This window comes from Culex quinquefasciatus, chromosome 2 (assembly GCF_015732765.1).
Source record: "Culex quinquefasciatus strain JHB chromosome 2, VPISU_Cqui_1.0_pri_paternal, whole genome shotgun sequence".
Classification (NCBI taxonomy): domain Eukaryota; kingdom Metazoa; phylum Arthropoda; class Insecta; order Diptera; family Culicidae; genus Culex; species Culex quinquefasciatus.
This window is the reverse complement of record NC_051862.1, coordinates 215253593-215272826: the sequence shown is the minus strand read 5'-3', so window position 1 is coordinate 215272826 and position 19234 is coordinate 215253593. Positions and strand designations below refer to the sequence as shown.

At 33.9% G+C, this 19234-nt stretch overlaps 1 protein-coding gene across 1 annotated transcript in view; it reads right to left on the bottom strand.

The window, feature by feature from the left end:
• The window catches only part of LOC6053312 (sodium channel protein Nach), a 36240-nt gene extending 26168 nt beyond the window's left edge, over positions 1-10072 (bottom strand). The window contains exon 1 of the mRNA XM_038251080.1: positions 9978-10072. Coding sequence (XP_038107008.1) covers positions 9978-10072 — 95 coding nt within the window. The remainder of the gene's footprint in view (positions 1-9977) is intronic.
• Between the last annotated feature and the right edge of the window lie 9162 nt (positions 10073-19234).

The following is a 19234-nucleotide window of genomic DNA, read 5'->3' as shown; positions in this document are numbered from 1 at the left end:
TTTTGGCCATTTCGATCATTTCGATCATTTCGATCATTTTGGTCATTTTGGTCATTTCGATCATTTTGGCCATTTCGATCATTTCGATCATTTTGGTCATTTTGGTCATTTTGGTCATTTTGATCATTTTGGTCATTTTGGTGATTTTCGTCATTTTGGTGATTTGGTGATTAGGTGATTTAGGTGATTTTGGTCATTTCGATCATTTCGATCATTTTGGTCATGTTGGTCATTTTGGTCATTTTTGTCATTTTGGTCATTTTGGCCAGTTCGATAATTTTGGTCATTTTGATCATTTCGATCATTTCGATCATTTTGGTCATTTTGATCATTTTGGTCATTTTGGTGAATTTGGTCTTTTTGATGATTTTGGTCATTTTGGTCATTTCAGTCATTTCGACCATTTTGGTCATTTTAGCGATTTTGGTCATTTCGATCATTTCGATCATTTTGGTCATTTTGATCATTTCGATCATTTTGGTCATTTTGATCATTTTGGCCATTTCGATCATTTCGATCATTTTGGTCATTTTGGTCATTTTGGTCATTTTGGTCATTTCGATCATTTTGGTCATTTTGATCATTTCGATCATTTTGGTCATTTTGATCATTTTGGTCATTTTGGTGAATTTGGTCTTTTTGATGATTTTGGTCATTTTGGTCATTTCAGTCATTTCGACCATTTTGGTCATTTTAGCGATTTTGGTCATTTCGATCATTTCGATCATTTTGGTCATTTTGATCATTTCGATCATTTTGGTCATTTTGATCATTTTGGCCATTTCGATCATTTCGATCATTTTGGCCATTTTGATCATTTCGATCATTTTGGTCATTTTGGTCATTTTGGTCATTTTGATCATTTTGGTCATTTTGGTGATTTTCGTCATTTTGGTGATTTGGTGATTAGGTGATTTAGGTGATTTTGGTCATTTCGATCATTTCGATCATTTTGGTCATGTTGGTCATTTTGGTCATTTTTGTCATTTTGGTCATTTTGGCCAGTTCGATCATTTGGTCATTTTGATCATTTCGATCATTTCGATCATTTTGGTCATTTTGATCATTTTGGTCATTTTGGTGAATTTGGTCTTTTTGGTGATTTTGGTCATTTTGGTCATTTCAGTCATTTCGACCATTTTGGTCATTTTAGCGATTTTGGTCATTTCGATCATTTCGATCATTTTGGTCATGTTGGTCATTTCGATCATTTTGGCCATTTCGATCATTTCGATCATTTCGATCATTTTGGTCATTTTGGTCATTTCGATCATTTTGGCCATTTCGATCATTTCGATCATTTTGGTCATTTTGGTCATTTTGGTCATTTTGATCATTTTGGTCATTTGGTGATTTTCGTCATTTTGGTGATTTGGTGATTAGGTGATTTAGGTGATTTTGGTCATTTCGATCATTTCGATCATTTTGGTCATGTTGGTCATTTTGGTCATTTTTGTCATTTTGGTCATTTTGGCCAGTTCGATCATTTGGTCATTTTGATCATTTCGATCATTTCGATCATTTTGGTCATTTTGATCATTTTGGTCATTTTGGTGAATTTGGTCTTTTTGGTGATTTTGGTCATTTTGGTCATTTCAGTCATTTCGACCATTTTGGTCATTTTAGCGATTTTGGTCATTTCGATCATTTCGATCATTTTGGTCATGTTGGTCATTTCGATCATTTTGGCCATTTCGATCATTTCGATCATTTCGATCATTTTGGTCATTTTGGTCATTTCGATCATTTTGGCCATTTCGATCATTTCGATCATTTTGGTCATTTTGGTCATTTTGGTCATTTTGATCATTTTGGTCATTTGGTGATTTTCGTCATTTTGGTGATTTGGTGATTAGGTGATTTAGGTGATTTTGGTCATTTCGATCATTTCGATCATTTTGGTCATGTTGGTCATTTTGGTCATTTTTGTCATTTTGGTCATTTTGGCCAGTTCGATAATTTTGGTCATTTTGATCATTTCGATCATTTCGATCATTTTGGTCATTTTGATCATTTTGGTCATTTTGGTGAATTTGGTCTTTTTGATGATTTTGGTCATTTTGGTCATTTCAGTCATTTCGACCATTTTGGTCATTTAGCGATTTTGGTCATTTCGATCATTTCGATCATTTTGGTCATTTTGATCATTTCGATCATTTTGGTCATTTTGATCATTTTGGCCATTTCGATCATTTCGATCATTTTGGTCATTTTGGTCATTTTGGTCATTTTGGTCATTTCGATCATTTTGGTCATTTTGATCATTTCGATCATTTTGGTCATTTTGATCATTTTGGTCATTTTGGTGAATTTGGTCTTTTTGGTGATTTTGGTCATTTTGGTCATTTCAGTCATTTCGACCATTTTGGTCATTTTAGCGATTTTGGTCATTTCGATCATTTCGATCATTTCGATCATTTTGGTCATTTTGGTCATTTTGGCCATTTCGATCATTTCGATCATTTCGATCATTTTGGTCATTTTGGTCATTTCGATCATTTTGGCCATTTCGATCATTTCGATCATTTTGGTCATTTTGGTCATTTTGGTCATTTTGATCATTTTGGTCATTTTGGTGATTTTCGTCATTTTGGTGATTTGGTGATTAGGTGATTTAGGTGATTTTGGTCATTTCGATCATTTCGATCATTTTGGTCATGTTGGTCATTTTGGTCATTTTTGTCATTTTGGTCATTTTGGCCAGTTCGATAATTTTGGTCATTTTGATCATTTCGATCATTTCGATCATTTTGGTCATTTTGATCATTTTGGTCATTTTGGTGAATTTGGTCTTTTTGATGATTTTGGTCATTTTGGTCATTTCAGTCATTTCGACCATTTTGGTCATTTTAGCGATTTTGGTCATTTCGATCATTTCGATCATTTTGGTCATTTTGATCATTTCGATCATTTTGGTCATTTTGATCATTTTGGCCATTTCGATCATTTCGATCATTTTGGTCATTTTGGTCATTTTGGTCATTTTGGTCATTTCGATCATTTTGGTCATTTTGATCATTTCGATCATTTTGGTCATTTTGATCATTTTGGTCATTTTGGTGAATTTGGTCTTTTTGATGATTTTGGTCATTTTGGTCATTTCAGTCATTTCGACCATTTTGGTCATTTTAGCGATTTTGGTCATTTCGATCATTTCGATCATTTTGGTCATTTTGATCATTTCGATCATTTTGGTCATTTTGATCATTTTGGCCATTTCGATCATTTCGATCATTTTGGTCATTTTGGTCATTTTGGTCATTTTGGTCATTTCGATCATTTTGGTCATTTTGATCATTTCGATCATTTTGGTCATTTTGATCATTTTGGTCATTTTGGTGAATTTGGTCTTTTTGGTGATTTTGGTCATTTTGGTCATTTCAGTCATTTCGACCATTTTGGTCATTTTAGCGATTTTGGTCATTTCGATCATTTCGATCATTTTGGTCATGTTGGTCATTTCGATCATTTTGGCCATTTCGATCATTTCGATCATTTCGATCATTTTGGTCATTTTGGTCATTTCGATCATTTTGGCCATTTCGATCATTTCGATCATTTTGGTCATTTTGGTCATTTTGGTCATTTTGATCATTTTGGTCATTTTGGTGATTTTCGTCATTTTGGTGATTTGGTGATTAGGTGATTTAGGTGATTTTGGTCATTTCGATCATTTCGATCATTTTGGTCATGTTGGTCATTTTGGTCATTTTTGTCATTTTGGTCATTTTGGTCATTTCGATCATTTTGATCATTTCGATCATTTTGGTCATTTTGGTCATTTTGGTCATTTTGATCATTTTGGTCATTTTGGTGATTTTCGTCATTTTGGTGATTTGGTGATTAGGTGATTTAGGTGATTTTGGTCATTTCGATCATTTCGATCATTTTGGTCATGTTGGTCATTTTGGTCATTTTTGTCATTTTGGTCATTTTGGCCAGTTCGATCATTTTGGTCATTTTGATCATTTCGATCATTTCGATCATTTTGGTCATTTTGATCATTTTGGTCATTTTGGTGAATTTGGTCTTTTTGGTGATTTTGGTCATTTTGGTCATTTCAGTCATTTCGACCATTTTGGTCATTTTAGCGATTTTGGTCATTTCGATCATTTCGATCATTTTGGTCATGTTGGTCATTTCGATCATTTTGGCCATTTCGATCATTTCGATCATTTCGATCATTTTGGTCATTTTGGTCATTTCGATCATTTTGGCCATTTCGATCATTTCGATCATTTTGGTCATTTTGGTCATTTTGGTCATTTTGATCATTTTGGTCATTTTGGTGATTTTCGTCATTTTGGTGATTTGGTGATTAGGTGATTTAGGTGATTTTGGTCATTTCGATCATTTCGATCATTTTGGTCATGTTGGTCATTTTGGTCATTTTTGTCATTTTGGTCATTTTGGCCAGTTCGATAATTTTGGTCATTTTGATCATTTCGATCATTTCGATCATTTTGGTCATTTTGATCATTTTGGTCATTTTGGTGAATTTGGTCTTTTTGATGATTTTGGTCATTTTGGTCATTTCAGTCATTTCGACCATTTTGGTCATTTTAGCGATTTTGGTCATTTCGATCATTTCGATCATTTTGGTCATTTTGATCATTTCGATCATTTTGGTCATTTTGATCATTTTGGCCATTTCGATCATTTCGATCATTTTGGTCATTTTGATCATTTTGGTCATTTTGGTGATTTTCGTCATTTTGGTGATTTGGTGATTAGGTGATTTAGGTGATTTTGGTCATTTCGATCATTTCGATCATTTTGGTCATGTTGGTCATTTTGGTCATTTTTGTCATTTTGGTCATTTTGGCCAGTTCGATCATTTTGGTCATTTTGATCATTTCGATCATTTCGATCATTTTGGTCATTTTGATCATTTTGGTCATTTTGGTGAATTTGGTCTTTTTGGTGATTTTGGTCATTTTGGTCATTTCAGTCATTTCGACCATTTTGGTCATTTTAGCGATTTTGGTCATTTCGATCATTTCGATCATTTTGGTCATTTTGATCATTTCGATCATTTTGGTCATTTTGATCATTTTGGCCATTTCGATCATTTCGATCATTTTGGTCATTTTGGTCATTTTGGTCATTTTGGTCATTTCGATCATTTTGGTCATTTTGATCATTTCGATCATTTTGGTCATTTTGATCATTTTGGTCATTTTGGTGAATTTGGTCTTTTTGGTGATTTTGGTCATTTTGGTCATTTCAGTCATTTCGACCATTTTGGTCATTTTAGCGATTTTGGTCATTTCGATCATTTCGATCATTTTGGTCATGTTGGTCATTTTGGTCATTTTTGTCATTTTGGTCATTTTGGCCAGTTCGATAATTTTGGTCATTTTGATCATTTCGATCATTTCGATCATTTTGGTCATTTTGATCATTTTGGTCATTTTGGTGAATTTGGTCTTTTTGATGATTTTGGTCATTTTGGTCATTTCAGTCATTTCGACCATTTTGGTCATTTTAGCGATTTTGGTCATTTCGATCATTTCGATCATTTTGGTCATTTTGATCATTTTGGTCATTTTGGTGATTTTCGTCATTTTGGTGATTTGGTGATTAGGTGATTTTGGTGATTTTGGTGATTTTGGTCATTTCGATCATTTCGATCATTTTGGTCATGTTGGTCATTTTGGTCATTTTTGTCATTTTGGTCATTTTGGCCAGTTCGATCATTTTGGTCATTTTGATCATTTCGATCATTTCGATCATTTTGGTCATTTTGATCATTTTGGTCATTTTGGTGAATTTGGTCTTTTTGGTGATTTTGGTCATTTTGGTCATTTCAGTCATTTCGACCATTTTGGTCATTTTAGCGATTTTGGTCATTTCGATCATTTCGATCATTTTGGTCATGTTGGTCATTTTGGTCATTTTTGTCATTTTGGTCATTTTGGTCATTTCGATCATTTTGGCCATTTCGATCATTTCGATCATTTTGGTCATTTTGGTCATTTTGGTCATTTTGATCATTTTGGTCATTTTGGTGATTTTCGTCATTTTGGTGATTTGGTGATTAGGTGATTTAGGTGATTTTGGTCATTTCGATCATTTCGATCATTTTGGTCATGTTGGTCATTTTGGTCATTTTTGTCATTTTGGTCATTTTGGCCAGTTCGATAATTTTGGTCATTTTGATCATTTCGATCATTTCGATCATTTTGGTCATTTTAATCATTTTGGTCATTTTGGTGAATTTGGTCTTTTTGATGATTTTGGTCATTTTGGTCATTTCAGTCATTTCGACCATTTTGGTCATTTTAGCGATTTTGGTCATTTCGATCATTTCGATCATTTTGGTCATTTTGATCATTTTGGTCATTTTGGTGATTTTCGTCATTTTGGTGATTTGGTGATTAGGTGATTTTGGTGATTTTGGTGATTTTGGTCATTTCGATCATTTCGATCATTTTGGTCATGTTGGTCATTTTGGTCATTTTTGTCATTTTGGTCATTTTGGCCAGTTCGATCATTTTGGTCATTTTGATCATTTCGATCATTTCGATCATTTTGGTCATTTTGATCATTTTGGTCATTTTGGTGAATTTGGTCTTTTTGGTGATTTTGGTCATTTTGGTCATTTCAGTCATTTCGACCATTTTGGTCATTTTAGCGATTTTGGTCATTTCGATCATTTCGATCATTTTGGTCATGTTGGTCATTTTGGTCATTTTTGTCATTTTGGTCATTTTGGTCATTTCGATCATTTTGGCCATTTCGATCATTTCGATCATTTTGGTCATTTTGGTCATTTTGGTCATTTTGATCATTTTGGTCATTTTGGTGATTTTCGTCATTTTGGTGATTTGGTGATTAGGTGATTTAGGTGATTTTGGTCATTTCGATCATTTCGATCATTTTGGTCATGTTGGTCATTTTGGTCATTTTTGTCATTTTGGTCATTTTGGCCAGTTCGATCATTTTGGTCATTTTGATCATTTCGATCATTTCGATCATTTTGGTCATTTTGATTATTTTGGTCATTTTGGTGAATTTGGTCTTTTTGGTGATTTTGGTCATTTTGGTCATTTCAGTCATTTCGACCATTTTGGTCATTTTAGCGATTTTGGTCATTTCGATCATTTCGATCATTTTGGTCATTTTGATCATTTCGATCATTTTGGTCATTTTGATCATTTTGGCCATTTCGATCATTTCGATCATTTTGGTCATTTTGGTCATTTTGGTCATTTTGATCATTTTGGTCATTTTGGTGATTTTCGTCATTTTGGTGATTTGGTGATTAGGTGATTTAGGTGATTTTGGTGATTTTGGTGATTTTGGTCATTTCGATCATTTCGATCATTTTGGTCATGTTGGTCATTTTGGTCATTTTTGTCATTTTGGTCATTTTGGCCAGTTCGATCATTTTGGTCATTTTGATCATTTCGATCATTTTGGTCATTTTGATCATTTTGGTCATTTTGGTGAATTTGGTCTTTTTGGTGATTTTGGTCATTTTGGTCATTTCAGTCATTTCGACCATTTTGGTCATTTTAGCGATTTTGGTCATTTCGATCATTGAGATCATTTTGGTCATTTTGGTCATTTTGGTCATTTCGGTCATAGCGATCATTTTGGTAATTTTGATAATTTTGGCAATTTTGGTCATTTTGATCATTTTGGTCTTTTTGGTCATTTTGTTCATTTTGGCGATTTTGGTCATTTTGGTGAATTTGGTCTTTTTGGTGATTTTGGTCATTTTGGTCATTTCAGTCATTTCGACCATTTTGGTCATTTTAGCGATTTTGGTCATTTCGATCATTTCGATCATTTTGGTCATTTTGATCATTTCGATCATTTTGGTCATTTTGATCATTTTGGCCATTTCGATCATTTCGATCATTTTGGTCATTTTGGTCATTTTGGTCATTTTGATCATTTTGGTCATTTTGGTGATTTTCGTCATTTTGGTGATTTGGTGATTAGGTGATTTAGGTGATTTTGGTGATTTTGGTGATTTTGGTCATTTCGATCATTTCGATCATTTTGGTCATGTTGGTCATTTTGGTCATTTTTGTCATTTTGGTCATTTTGGCCAGTTCGATCATTTTGGTCATTTTGATCATTTCGATCATTTTGGTCATTTTGATCATTTTGGTCATTTTGGTGAATTTGGTCTTTTTGGTGATTTTGGTCATTTTGGTCATTTCAGTCATTTCGACCATTTTGGTCATTTTAGCGATTTTGGTCATTTCGATCATTGAGATCATTTTGGTCATTTTGGTCATTTTGGTCATTTCGGTCATAGCGATCATTTTGGTAATTTTGATAATTTTGGCAATTTTGGTCATTTTGATCATTTTGGTCTTTTTGGTCATTTTGTTCATTTTGGCGATTTTGGTCATTTTGGTGATTTTGATCATTTTGGTGATTTTGTTATTTTTGGTGATTTTGGGCATTTTGGTCATTTTAGTAATTCGAGTAGTTTGAGCAATTTTATCAAATTTATTAATTTTAGGAACTTTAGTTATTTTCGAATTTTAGTCATAATTTTAGTAATTTTAGTAATATTAGTAATTTTAGTAATTTAAGTAATTTGGTCATTTGCGATTTTTTTGGTCATTTTGGTTATTTTGGTCTTTTTGGTCATTTTGGTCATTTTGATCATTTTGGTCATTTTGTTCATTTTGGTGATTTTGGTCATTTCGGTCATAGCGATCATTTTGGTCATTTTGGTAATTTTGATAATTTTGATAATTTTGGTAATTTTGGTAATTTTGGTGATTTTGGTCATTTTGGTCATTTTGGTTATTTTGGTCATTTTGGTCATTTCGGTAATTGTGATCATTTTGGTGATTTTGATCATTTTGGTGATTTTGGTATTATTGGTGGTTTTGGGCATTTTGGTCATTTTAGTAATTTGAGTAGTTTGAGCAATTTTATCAAATTTATTTATTTTAGGAATTTCGGTAATTTTTTAATTTTAGTCATAATTTTAGTAATTTTCTAATTTTAGTCGTAATTTCAGTAATTTTAGTAATTTTTGGTAATTTTAGTAATTTAAGTAATTTTAGTAATTTTATTAATTTTAGTAATTTTAGTTATTTTAATAATTGTAGTATTTTAGTAATTTTAGTATTTTTTTTTTTTGTATTTTTAGTAATTTTTGTTATTTGAATAAATGAGTTATTTGAGTTATTAGAGTTAATTGAATTAATTGTGTTATTTGAGTTTTGTTTTTACTAATTTGAGTAACTTTAATAATTTTGGTAATTTGATAATTTGAGTGATCGAGTAATTTGAGTTATTTGAGTAGCTTGAGATATTTTAGTTTTTATTTGTATTTTTTTTGTTGTTTAGTATTTTTTTATTTTTTGTAATTTTAATTATTTTGTCAATTAGGGGAAATTCTCGTATGTTTGGCAGGTTAAGCACTCGCTCATAACTCCATCTAATTTGCCGATTTTCACTATTTAAACAACCAATTTTGCAAAACTTTTGATAGAAACTTGCTTGCTCACTTCTCATTGAGCTATTTATCACTCGATTTCAGTTGAAAACGCTTTTAATTAGTTTTAATTGAGTGTCAAAGTTCTGACCTGCCAACATTAGAGGCTCGCTGGAATTAGATGCTGTTCCCCTAAGTAATTTTATTCATTTGAGTAATTTAAAATATTTAAGCAAGTTGAGTAATTTTATTAATTGTGGTAATTTGAGTAATTGAGTAATTTGACTAATTTGAGTAATTTGAGTAACTTGAGTCGCTTGAGTAATTATAGTTATTTTAGAAAAAGAATTTAGTAATTTGAATAATTTGACTAATTTAAGTATTCTAGAAATTTGAGTAATTAAAGTCCACGCAAAAAAATTAGCTCTTCGGTAAATCGAGTCTTCAGATTATCGAGTTTGGATTGTACAAAAAACAAAACAAAATCCAAGATTTCTGCAATCACAAAACCACTTAGCAAACAATTTAATTCTAACGTCCTCCCTCTCGTCCTTCTTCTTACCGTTCCGCCACATGATACGACTCGTCGGCAATGAATTTAACGCCATGAATGGTCGAATTGAACAGATACTCCTTGACAATGTCCACGAAACGCATTTTGCTGATGCGTCGAACGTCTTCAACCTGTCGCGCGAACTTGACTTAAGCTATAAGGTTGGGGTTTGGTGGTCACACACGCGTTCGCGCTTAAATCACAATCGTACCCAAGAATACAAATAAGGAGGTGTGTGATAAGCAATCGTCGATTTTTGTTTTCTGACAGGGTACAAGTGTTTTATTTGCTTTTAATTACAGTAGGCGATTAATTATTCATTATGGTGCGTGCGTGTGGGCGGGCTTCGAGGGTTATTTGCGATTAAAATCAAAGAATGTACTTTTCGATAAGTTCCGACAGCATGTCGGTCAGCCGGGTGCGGAATGTTTCGTCCTGCTCGTAGGAATCGATGCAGAGTTGGACCTTGGTGGCGCCATTGCGGATAAAGTCGTCAAAGGACTCGGACGTGGCCATCATCGGTTTGGCGAGATTCATCGGGATCAGGATGAGATGACAGAAGAGACAGTTTTCAATGAGGCCAGCGAGGTGGTAGTGATCGCAGGAGGCGTCGAACTCCGAGCGGGGAAGCAGCTGGGCCAAAGCAAGTCCTTGAGCAGCCACGTGTTCGGCTAGGGCATCGTAGTAGACGTTGAGCAGAGATTCCATGTGGAGGGTGCGAAATTCGGATGTGGTGCTCAGCATAATTACGGTGAAAACGTCCAGCGCTGGTGGGGCGTAACGGGACAGTTGAAAGTCCAGAATTATGCCACCGGTTGGGGTTGGAAGTCCTGAAAATGGTCAACGGTTCACCACAATTTGTATAGTCAATTACACACTATGGCAAATGTGACCTCATGAAAAAGTCAACCAATAGAAAGATCGACAAATAAAGATATCAACATTACTATTTTTTATTAAATATTTAAACTGAATACAATAAAACAACTGAAATTGCTAGATGTCTCAACCTTAAACAAATTTTGAAAAACAACAAGTGGGGGATGCAATCTGAATCTAGAGACAATGACGTACCTTTTGACCGAGACCGTTAGTTTGAATGTGAAATCACCTTTGATTTTAAATGTTTTTGTGTGTTTTTTGAAACAGCTTAAATTTTTTAATGAACATTTTCAAACTCATTTTGTTTCTGTTTTTAGTTTTTTTATAAGAGCAATCCTTTAACTTAGGGCAATGTTTTTTGGGTATTTTTTTATTTTGATCAAATTTTGCTTTTTTTCTATGACCAAAGACGGCATTTTCTGTTAGATTTGATGTCTTTGGCAAGGTTGTAACATTGCTATTTTTTCGACTTTTCACACAACAAATAAATTGCACAAAATTAACTTTTTCGAATATTCCTGGTTTGGGATCGTTTTATGTGACAAAAAATAGATTTTTTGAGCCATGGCCATTCAGTTGACAGTGTTGTCAATATTTCGAAAAAAAAAAATCAATTTTCTCAAAAAATATGAAGTGGCTAATTTTTTTTAAAGAACATTTTCAAACTCATCTTGCCCCTGTTTTTAGTTTTTTTTATAAGAACAATCCTTTAGATTAGGGCAATGTTTTTTTTGTATTTTTTTTTTATTTTGATCAAACTTTTCTACCAAAGACGGCATTTTCTGTTAGATTTGGTGTCTTTGGCAAGGTTGTAACATTGCAAAATATGAAGTGGAAATTATTGAAAATTTGGATAGTATTTTTCAAGTATTTTTGGTATTTTTTTCGAAAGACCGGAAAATTTCATGATAGTTTCACTTCTAGACACTAAAAATCGAACGCATAGTTGCTGAGTTATAGTCACTTAAAAAATCAACGCCATTTTGAAGTAGTAGAGAAAATCTCAGTTTTCATGTTAGTTTTTCCTTCAGAGGCTTTATCACAACAACCATTGGTCAAATCATCAATGTCTTTGAAGAAAATTTAAAGGATATTTTCTGATCTCTTTGAAAAAACATGCACGGTCATGACTCATACAGGTAAAAAGTCACGTATTAAACATTAAATCAGTTTTAAGCAGCTTTGACTTAAAAATTGTGCACGATATCGATTTTTTTTTAAATTTTACATTAAACATGAAGACAAAAAGTGAAATGATCAAAATTATGTTTTTTTTTTCGAAAAATTCTAAATGCTGTCCAATGAAATTTCACCAAAATACGAGAATTTTCAAAAATAAGTATTTTGCACAAATCTTCGATGAAAAGTCGAATTTAAAACAAATATTGCAACTCTTTTTCTTTTTTCATGGAAAATAAATTGTCTCCTTAAGGCATTTAAAACAAGTACACAAAAAAAAATATTAAATTTCCGGCAAATTTTCTCATGTTTTGAATTTTTTTTATTGCAGGCGAATTACATTTATGATATCTATTTTCTGGAGCTAAAACAGTAAGTTTAATTTATTTAAATGCTTTTTCCAGAAATTGCGGGAATAAATAAAAGCCGATGTGAGTTTTTTTCTGGAATGATAAACAAATCTGTTTTTTTTTTTTTTTTTTTTTCAAAATATTTTTCAGATGCCCAGAGAACATTTCTTGCAATTTTGTTATTATGGACTTTGAAGATAGGACTTTTTTTTTGCAAAATATATAAAAATTAGCTTTCTAAGTGATTTCTCCAATTTAATTTTAAGATTGTGAAATTTTTAATAATGGACACATTCTCCGGCAATGTACACCTTGGGATGAATTTTTGAAAAGCGTGTATGAGCTATTTGGATATTTTTCCTCGATTCTAGACTACTTGAAGCTTCAAAAATCATGGTTTTCATTAATTGATCATTTGAATATCATTTTGTACAAGTTGGTTAAGTTTTGCATCAATTCGTGATAAAATCATCGATTTAAAACATTTTCTAAAAACTCCTGGTTTTCCGCGAAATAAAATCCAAAATTATTCTTTTGATTGCATTTTGTAGGTTTTTAGATGTACTTAACGGAAATGTCATGGATTTGCAGTTTATCTTAAGTTAAGTATTTTTTCGAACTAGTGTAAGTTTACCATTTTATTGCGTTGCAACGTCACGAAAAAGGGACATTTGTTTATGCCAACAGAAAACTAAACATTCAATCATTTTGATATTTTGGATGCTCTTTGTACTTGGAAAGAGCTTTCAAATGCAACCTAGAGCGACTAAATTGGTTGTCTAGATCCAAAGTTACAACAGGTTTAAGTTTGCGTTGCAACGCCACGAAATTTTAAATCATATTAGTCACATGGCAAAAAGGTGTATGCGTAGTTGGTTTTGAAAATAAAGGATACTAAATATTATATATTTTTATATAATATTTCCGAGCATATTTACAGAAGAATTGTACATGGGTCATTCACAAATTCCGTTACTTAAGTTTGTATGCAACTCGAATAAAAGTAGGTATTTTATGAAACTTGTTGAACAAATCAAAATAGACCGATAGACCAGGGGTAAAAATTCTAAAACTTTCTTAAAAGTAATCACGTGGTATCTGAATGGCCCCTTTATGATAAACTGATTTAAGTGAGGGTTCATTCTAATACAACGCAACGATTTTTTTATCCCACACCCTTACGTAGGCCAAATTACATTAAAATTCACTAAACAATAAAAATCACGTGATTCGATTGTTTTTTTTACAAACTTTTGTCACTTTATTGTTGGACGAACCCTTACCTAAATAAGTTGTATGCATCGTTTAGTTTTTCGCAATTAAATATGTTATGTTGCGCAGGCAAACAGTTTTATTATTTCCTCAAATTTTATTTAAAAAGCACAAAAGTCAACAAAATAAGTTACGTTGTTTGCAGATCACCCCTTAGGGGCCATCAACACACGATATGGGCACTTTATTCATAAATTTCAGCCCTCCTGAAAACTTGAAGCTCCCCCTTCCATTTTAAAACTTCCACGTGTTTTGTAAATTGCTCAAAACCATTAAAATATTAAGGGAGCGTTCTTGCATTACGTAACAAAACATTTATATTTTTAGACCCCCTCCACCCCCTGGGAATACATTTCCGATGCATTTTTTTGTATAAATCTTGGACCCCCTTGATATTACCCCGTTACGTAATGCATGGACGTCCCATTACATGGATAGAGGAGAGGAGAGGGGGTCCTTCGTGATAATGGAATAATACAAATATTTATTTTTACTTTGAAACGCATTGTAAAACTGTGTAAATCGTACTGCAACTGTGAAAGCGATATAGTGGGAGGGGGGGAGGGGGTCTTACATGGGCGGGCCAGTCAATTCACATGTCCTTGTACTGTGTATTAATGTCTTATAGTAAAATCTTAACCTAAAGTTGTTCAAACTAACAAAAACTTTGATTTATTTTGAAACTAAAATTTCGTGACGTTGCAACGCAACGAAAACCCCTGTTTTCAAAAACAAAGCGTTGCAACGTCACGAAATGTAAGTGGTCTTTAAAAATCGAGGTTTGATTTTTTCGTAAAACTAATGATTGCATTCGATTTGTTGGTCAATTTTACATTAAAAATGGAAGGAGAACTCAAAATTTGCCGTTTAACAGAGCAGAGTTAATGGCAAAACATAATTTGGGTCAGGATTGAGAAAAAGTCACGCGTTGCAACGTCACGCTACATATTCCCCTCTCAAAAATAGAATATTTACCTAAAATAATTTTTCAACACTGCTTCTTATAGGAAATTTAATGCCCTTTCCGAATCTGTAATAACATTTATACCTTTTTTATGTATTTTTTGAGTTACAGCCGAAATACTAAAAAAAGAAAAGTCAAAGCGTAGCAACGTCACGGCGGAATGTGTCAATGGCAGTTTTGTAACAAATTGCTAAATTTTTTCGGCACTAGTTGTAAATTTATCCATCAATGTTTACCGAGTTAGATGAATACGACGAATGCTAAAAAAAAAACAAGTTTTGAAACGGGTTTCAAATAACGTTTTTTGAAATTCCGAAAAACACTCTTTGCATAGGATTTTTAGTCAAACTTTCATGTATTTAGTCAAATCAAAATATAATAACAAATATTGTAAAAGTGCAGAAAAGTCTTGCTAAAAATCCAAGTTTATAGTATACGTTTGAGTACTGAAAAGTAGAACTTTATAGCTCTTGTATCGATTATTGCAATGTTTTCCTGTCACAAGTTTTGAGGCATCCCTATCATTTGAAATGGTCTTAAGGCACAGATCTCACCTAACATTAAACCTCCTATGGCTGAAACTTGAAAACGATACATAGAACAAAACAAATTTAATTTACTTTTCGATTGCATTTCATTTTCAACTATTTAACTATTTTCATAGATTTAAGAAAAAATAGAGTCAATATAACCTATAAAAGTAGGCAAATTCAAAAGTATTCTAATTTTTTTAACATTCGACCTTTTGTTATGCATTTTTCTGATGATATTGGTTTGGAAAATTATTGATGAGTATTATTGATTTGGGAAATGATTTACGGTCAGAAAATGATTATTTTACAATTAATGATACTTTATCATTCTGATTAGGCAGCCAATTAAAATACCAAGAGTGTTGGTAAATTTACGTTTTTATTCAGCCAATATATAGGTATCCACCAAGTCCGCCAGCAAATCCCCCATCAAGTAGCGATAATTTTCACACGAATCCCACGCCTTCGTGCTCATCTCCGAGATGGAATTCTCCATCAAATTTTCAAACGACACCGGCACCGGACACTCCTTGCACTCCGACGCCATTTCCGTCGGCAGCAGCGTCAGGTGGCGAAACAGAATACTATCGATCAACCCCGCCAGCTTGTACTCCTCGCACGACTCGCGAAAATCGTCCCCGGGGAACACCTCGTCCACGTTAATCTGGAACCAGTCCAGCTCGGCCTGCAGCGCCTCGTGGTACTGCGCGGCCAGCCGGTCCAGATAGACCGCCCGGAAGGCACTCGTGGTCGTGGTGTTCAACAGAGACATGACGTCGTACGCCGGCGGGGAATAGCGGGCAATTTGAAAGTCGATCATGACGCAGTTCGACGGAACGGTTCCCGGTCGGAGGATGAGATTTTCGAATTGAAACGGATTTGGCCGAGCCACGGAGGACCGTTTCCGGCGGCGACGCTCACCATGGGGGGCGGCTGTTGCTGCTCCTTCCGCGGCGCCTCCTTCGATGGTTAGACCTGAAAACAAGTTTGCGCTTTGATTATCGCCGGTTGACTGTGCGGCGCAGAAATGTGACTTTGTAGGGTTCCGCGAGGTGATAATGCGCCTGTTGTCATGCAAGCAAGCAAAGCATGATACAGCAGCACGTGATGAGTGAATTGTAGACGAATCTTTGGTTAGCGGAAAATTTAAAGAATTTTGTCATGATTCATGGACGCACAAACAAACGCTTGATAACGAGCACTGATAAGAGAAAATGAGAGAAACTCACGTGCGATTTATTTTAATTGCTTTTCAAACAAAAACTTCGCATTACAACTAAACAAGGACCACTTTTTTGTGGGCTGCATCAATTTTGCATAATTATTTTTGCGGGCTGGTCATTCAAAATGGGTACTTAAATATATGAAAATCTGTATGCATACTGAGATGGGATTTTCTGATCATTTTGGGCAAAGTTTTAGATTCTTATTAAGACTAATAAAAAAATTATTACACTCTAAAAAAATCCATTTCTTTATTTTACTTTTTCTTTACTTAACATTCCCAAAAAACGCATTTTTTTTTATTTTCTATATTCAGTAGTTGTTCGGTTGTTCGGGCTGAGAACGTAGCCCAGTCACCGAATGTTGCTCGTTAACTGAGCCGAACAAAAAATAACGAGGGGACCACCGATGCATAAAATTTTCCAAATGAAATTTAAAAATAAAAGTTACTCAAATTTATTTACAATGCTTACTTTTCATATTTCTTTAATTGTACCTTGAAATTAAACAAAAGCTTGAAAAAAGTTTTTTTATTTATTGAATATGATTTTTGCATCCATTAACCCCTCGGTCATTTTGGTTTATTTTGGTTTTTTGACGTTTGTCTGCTTTTTTACTGGGCTACGGCCCAGTTATCGAGCGCCCAGTTAAAAAGCAGCCCAGTTAAACAACGCCCAGTTTCCGAACAACTACTGTATTATGTTTTACGGGATTCAATACTACATCTTGCAACCCATAGTCCATGATGGTGCAAAATCTAGTTCCAGCGAAATAATTTTTTGAAAAAAAAAGATTTTTGAAAAATTTCAAAATGTGATCGATAAAAAATAGAAGCTAAATCATATTTACAATCTACAAGTAATTCACTGAATTTTGATCAAGTGCACCGTTTTGGAGTTACTGTAACTTTTAGGCTATAATTTTCGGAAATTTAGCATTTTAAATTTTTTGAATACTTCTTGAATGAAGGCCATCCCTGAACAAATATTTTTGAAGGCTGTGAATATTTCCCACAATTTGCTCTATTTGACAAAAAGTTTCTGTGAAAAAGCCTTACAAAAATTCTTATCGATGAAAAAAACTTTATTTAAGTGTTAAGTGTACAGTTTTTGTGGGTCTCGTGGCGCAGGGGTAGCGGCTTCGGCTGCCGATCCCGATGATGCTATGAGACGCGGGTTCGATTCCCGCCTTATCCACTGAGCTTCTATCGGATGGTGAAGTAAAACGTCGGTCCCGGTTTCTCCTGTCTCGTCAGAGGCGCTGGAGCAGAAATCCCACGTTAGAGGAAGGCCATGCCCCGGGGGGCGTAGTGCCAATAGTTTCGTTTCGTTTCGTGTACAGTTTTTAGTGATATGCCGGAAACTATTGGTTTGAATTTCAATTTTTAAAATGAAACTTAGTGACATTGTCTGATTTTTCAGTTGCACCTCCTTGTCCCGATATACAGTGTAAACTAACAGGATATCGTTTCAATAAAATTACAATTACAAAAAACAATTTCAATAATTTTAAATGTGGTTTAAAATATTAAATGAGGAATTTTATCTACTTGTAGACCATTAAAAAATCATGATAGATTTTAAAATTCGGAAATAATTTTTTTGAATTTCGCAAAAAAAATGGTTTGTGTGTGTGTGTGCAACCAACCAAACGGGACCACGCGGTCGCTTCTTACAAATTGAGTTGTTTCCATGTATTTTTTAGATCTACATTCTATACATGCAAATAACTCGCATAGGCATTTGGAAGGTGTTAGCTCTGCCGAGCTTCGGTGACCCATTTCTACGCTGGCTAGCCGAGCGCGAGGTCCCTCAGCTTTTATCGACAATCCCGCCCTGAAGAACGTTTGCACCAATCGGGTTCAAACGTTATTTAGAACTTCCGAACCCTTGTCAAATGGACAAGGACCCAGCGCGTATATAGTTTGATAGTAACAGTATTCCTAATTCCAGACGTTGCTCACCAAGCCGTGATGGCCTAGTGGTTAGCATTTTTGCTTACCAATCCAAAGGACGGGGGATCGAACCCCGGACTCGGGCGACTTTGATTTTTCGTTCATGTTCAGAGTTTCAAGATTAATATTTCCTATACTTTTCTCGTTGGGAGCAGATGGGAATCGAACCCAGGACCATTCGCTTAGAAAGCGAACACCGTAACCAGTCAGCCACGGCCGCTCCCAATTTCGCAAAAAAAAAAAAATGGTTTAACATTGAAAATCGAATAAATTGTTTCCGAGATAAAGTCACTTGAAAATTACGGGCCAATTAGGTGATTTTTGAAAAACTAATTTTCGATTTAAATTTTTTTGACTGCATTTCGATATTAAAAAAAAAAACACAAAAAATCATATCTTTGGAATCAGATTTTGCATCATGCACTACAGTCTAGACTCGATTATCGAAGGGCTTTGAAAAAAAAATGGATAATCGCAACTTCGGACAATGAAATTTCTAAAAACATATTTTTTTCGATGATTATATTCTGAGTCGAAGGATGACACCTAAATGCTCTTATTAAAGTCTAAAGTAACTTAGAATTTTTAAATCCAAGATGGCGCCTAAAATGGCGGTGAGGAAATATTGAAAAATGTAATTTGTAATTTAATAGGCAATCAACCATTCTAATTTGACTAAAATGGGGTCGTATCTCGGCGAAAACTCAACCGATTTGGATATGTCAAGAATCACCTACCACAAGGTAGATCCGGTAGATCCAAATGAAAAAGACATTTCCAACTTTTTTTACAAGTGTTCAAAGAGCCGGTGAAGTTGCATTTCCAACTTTTTTGACCCCGTTGGGGCTACAAGTGTTATAAACAGCAGAAAGAACATATGGTCAACTTTTTGTTTGTGCTTTTTGTAA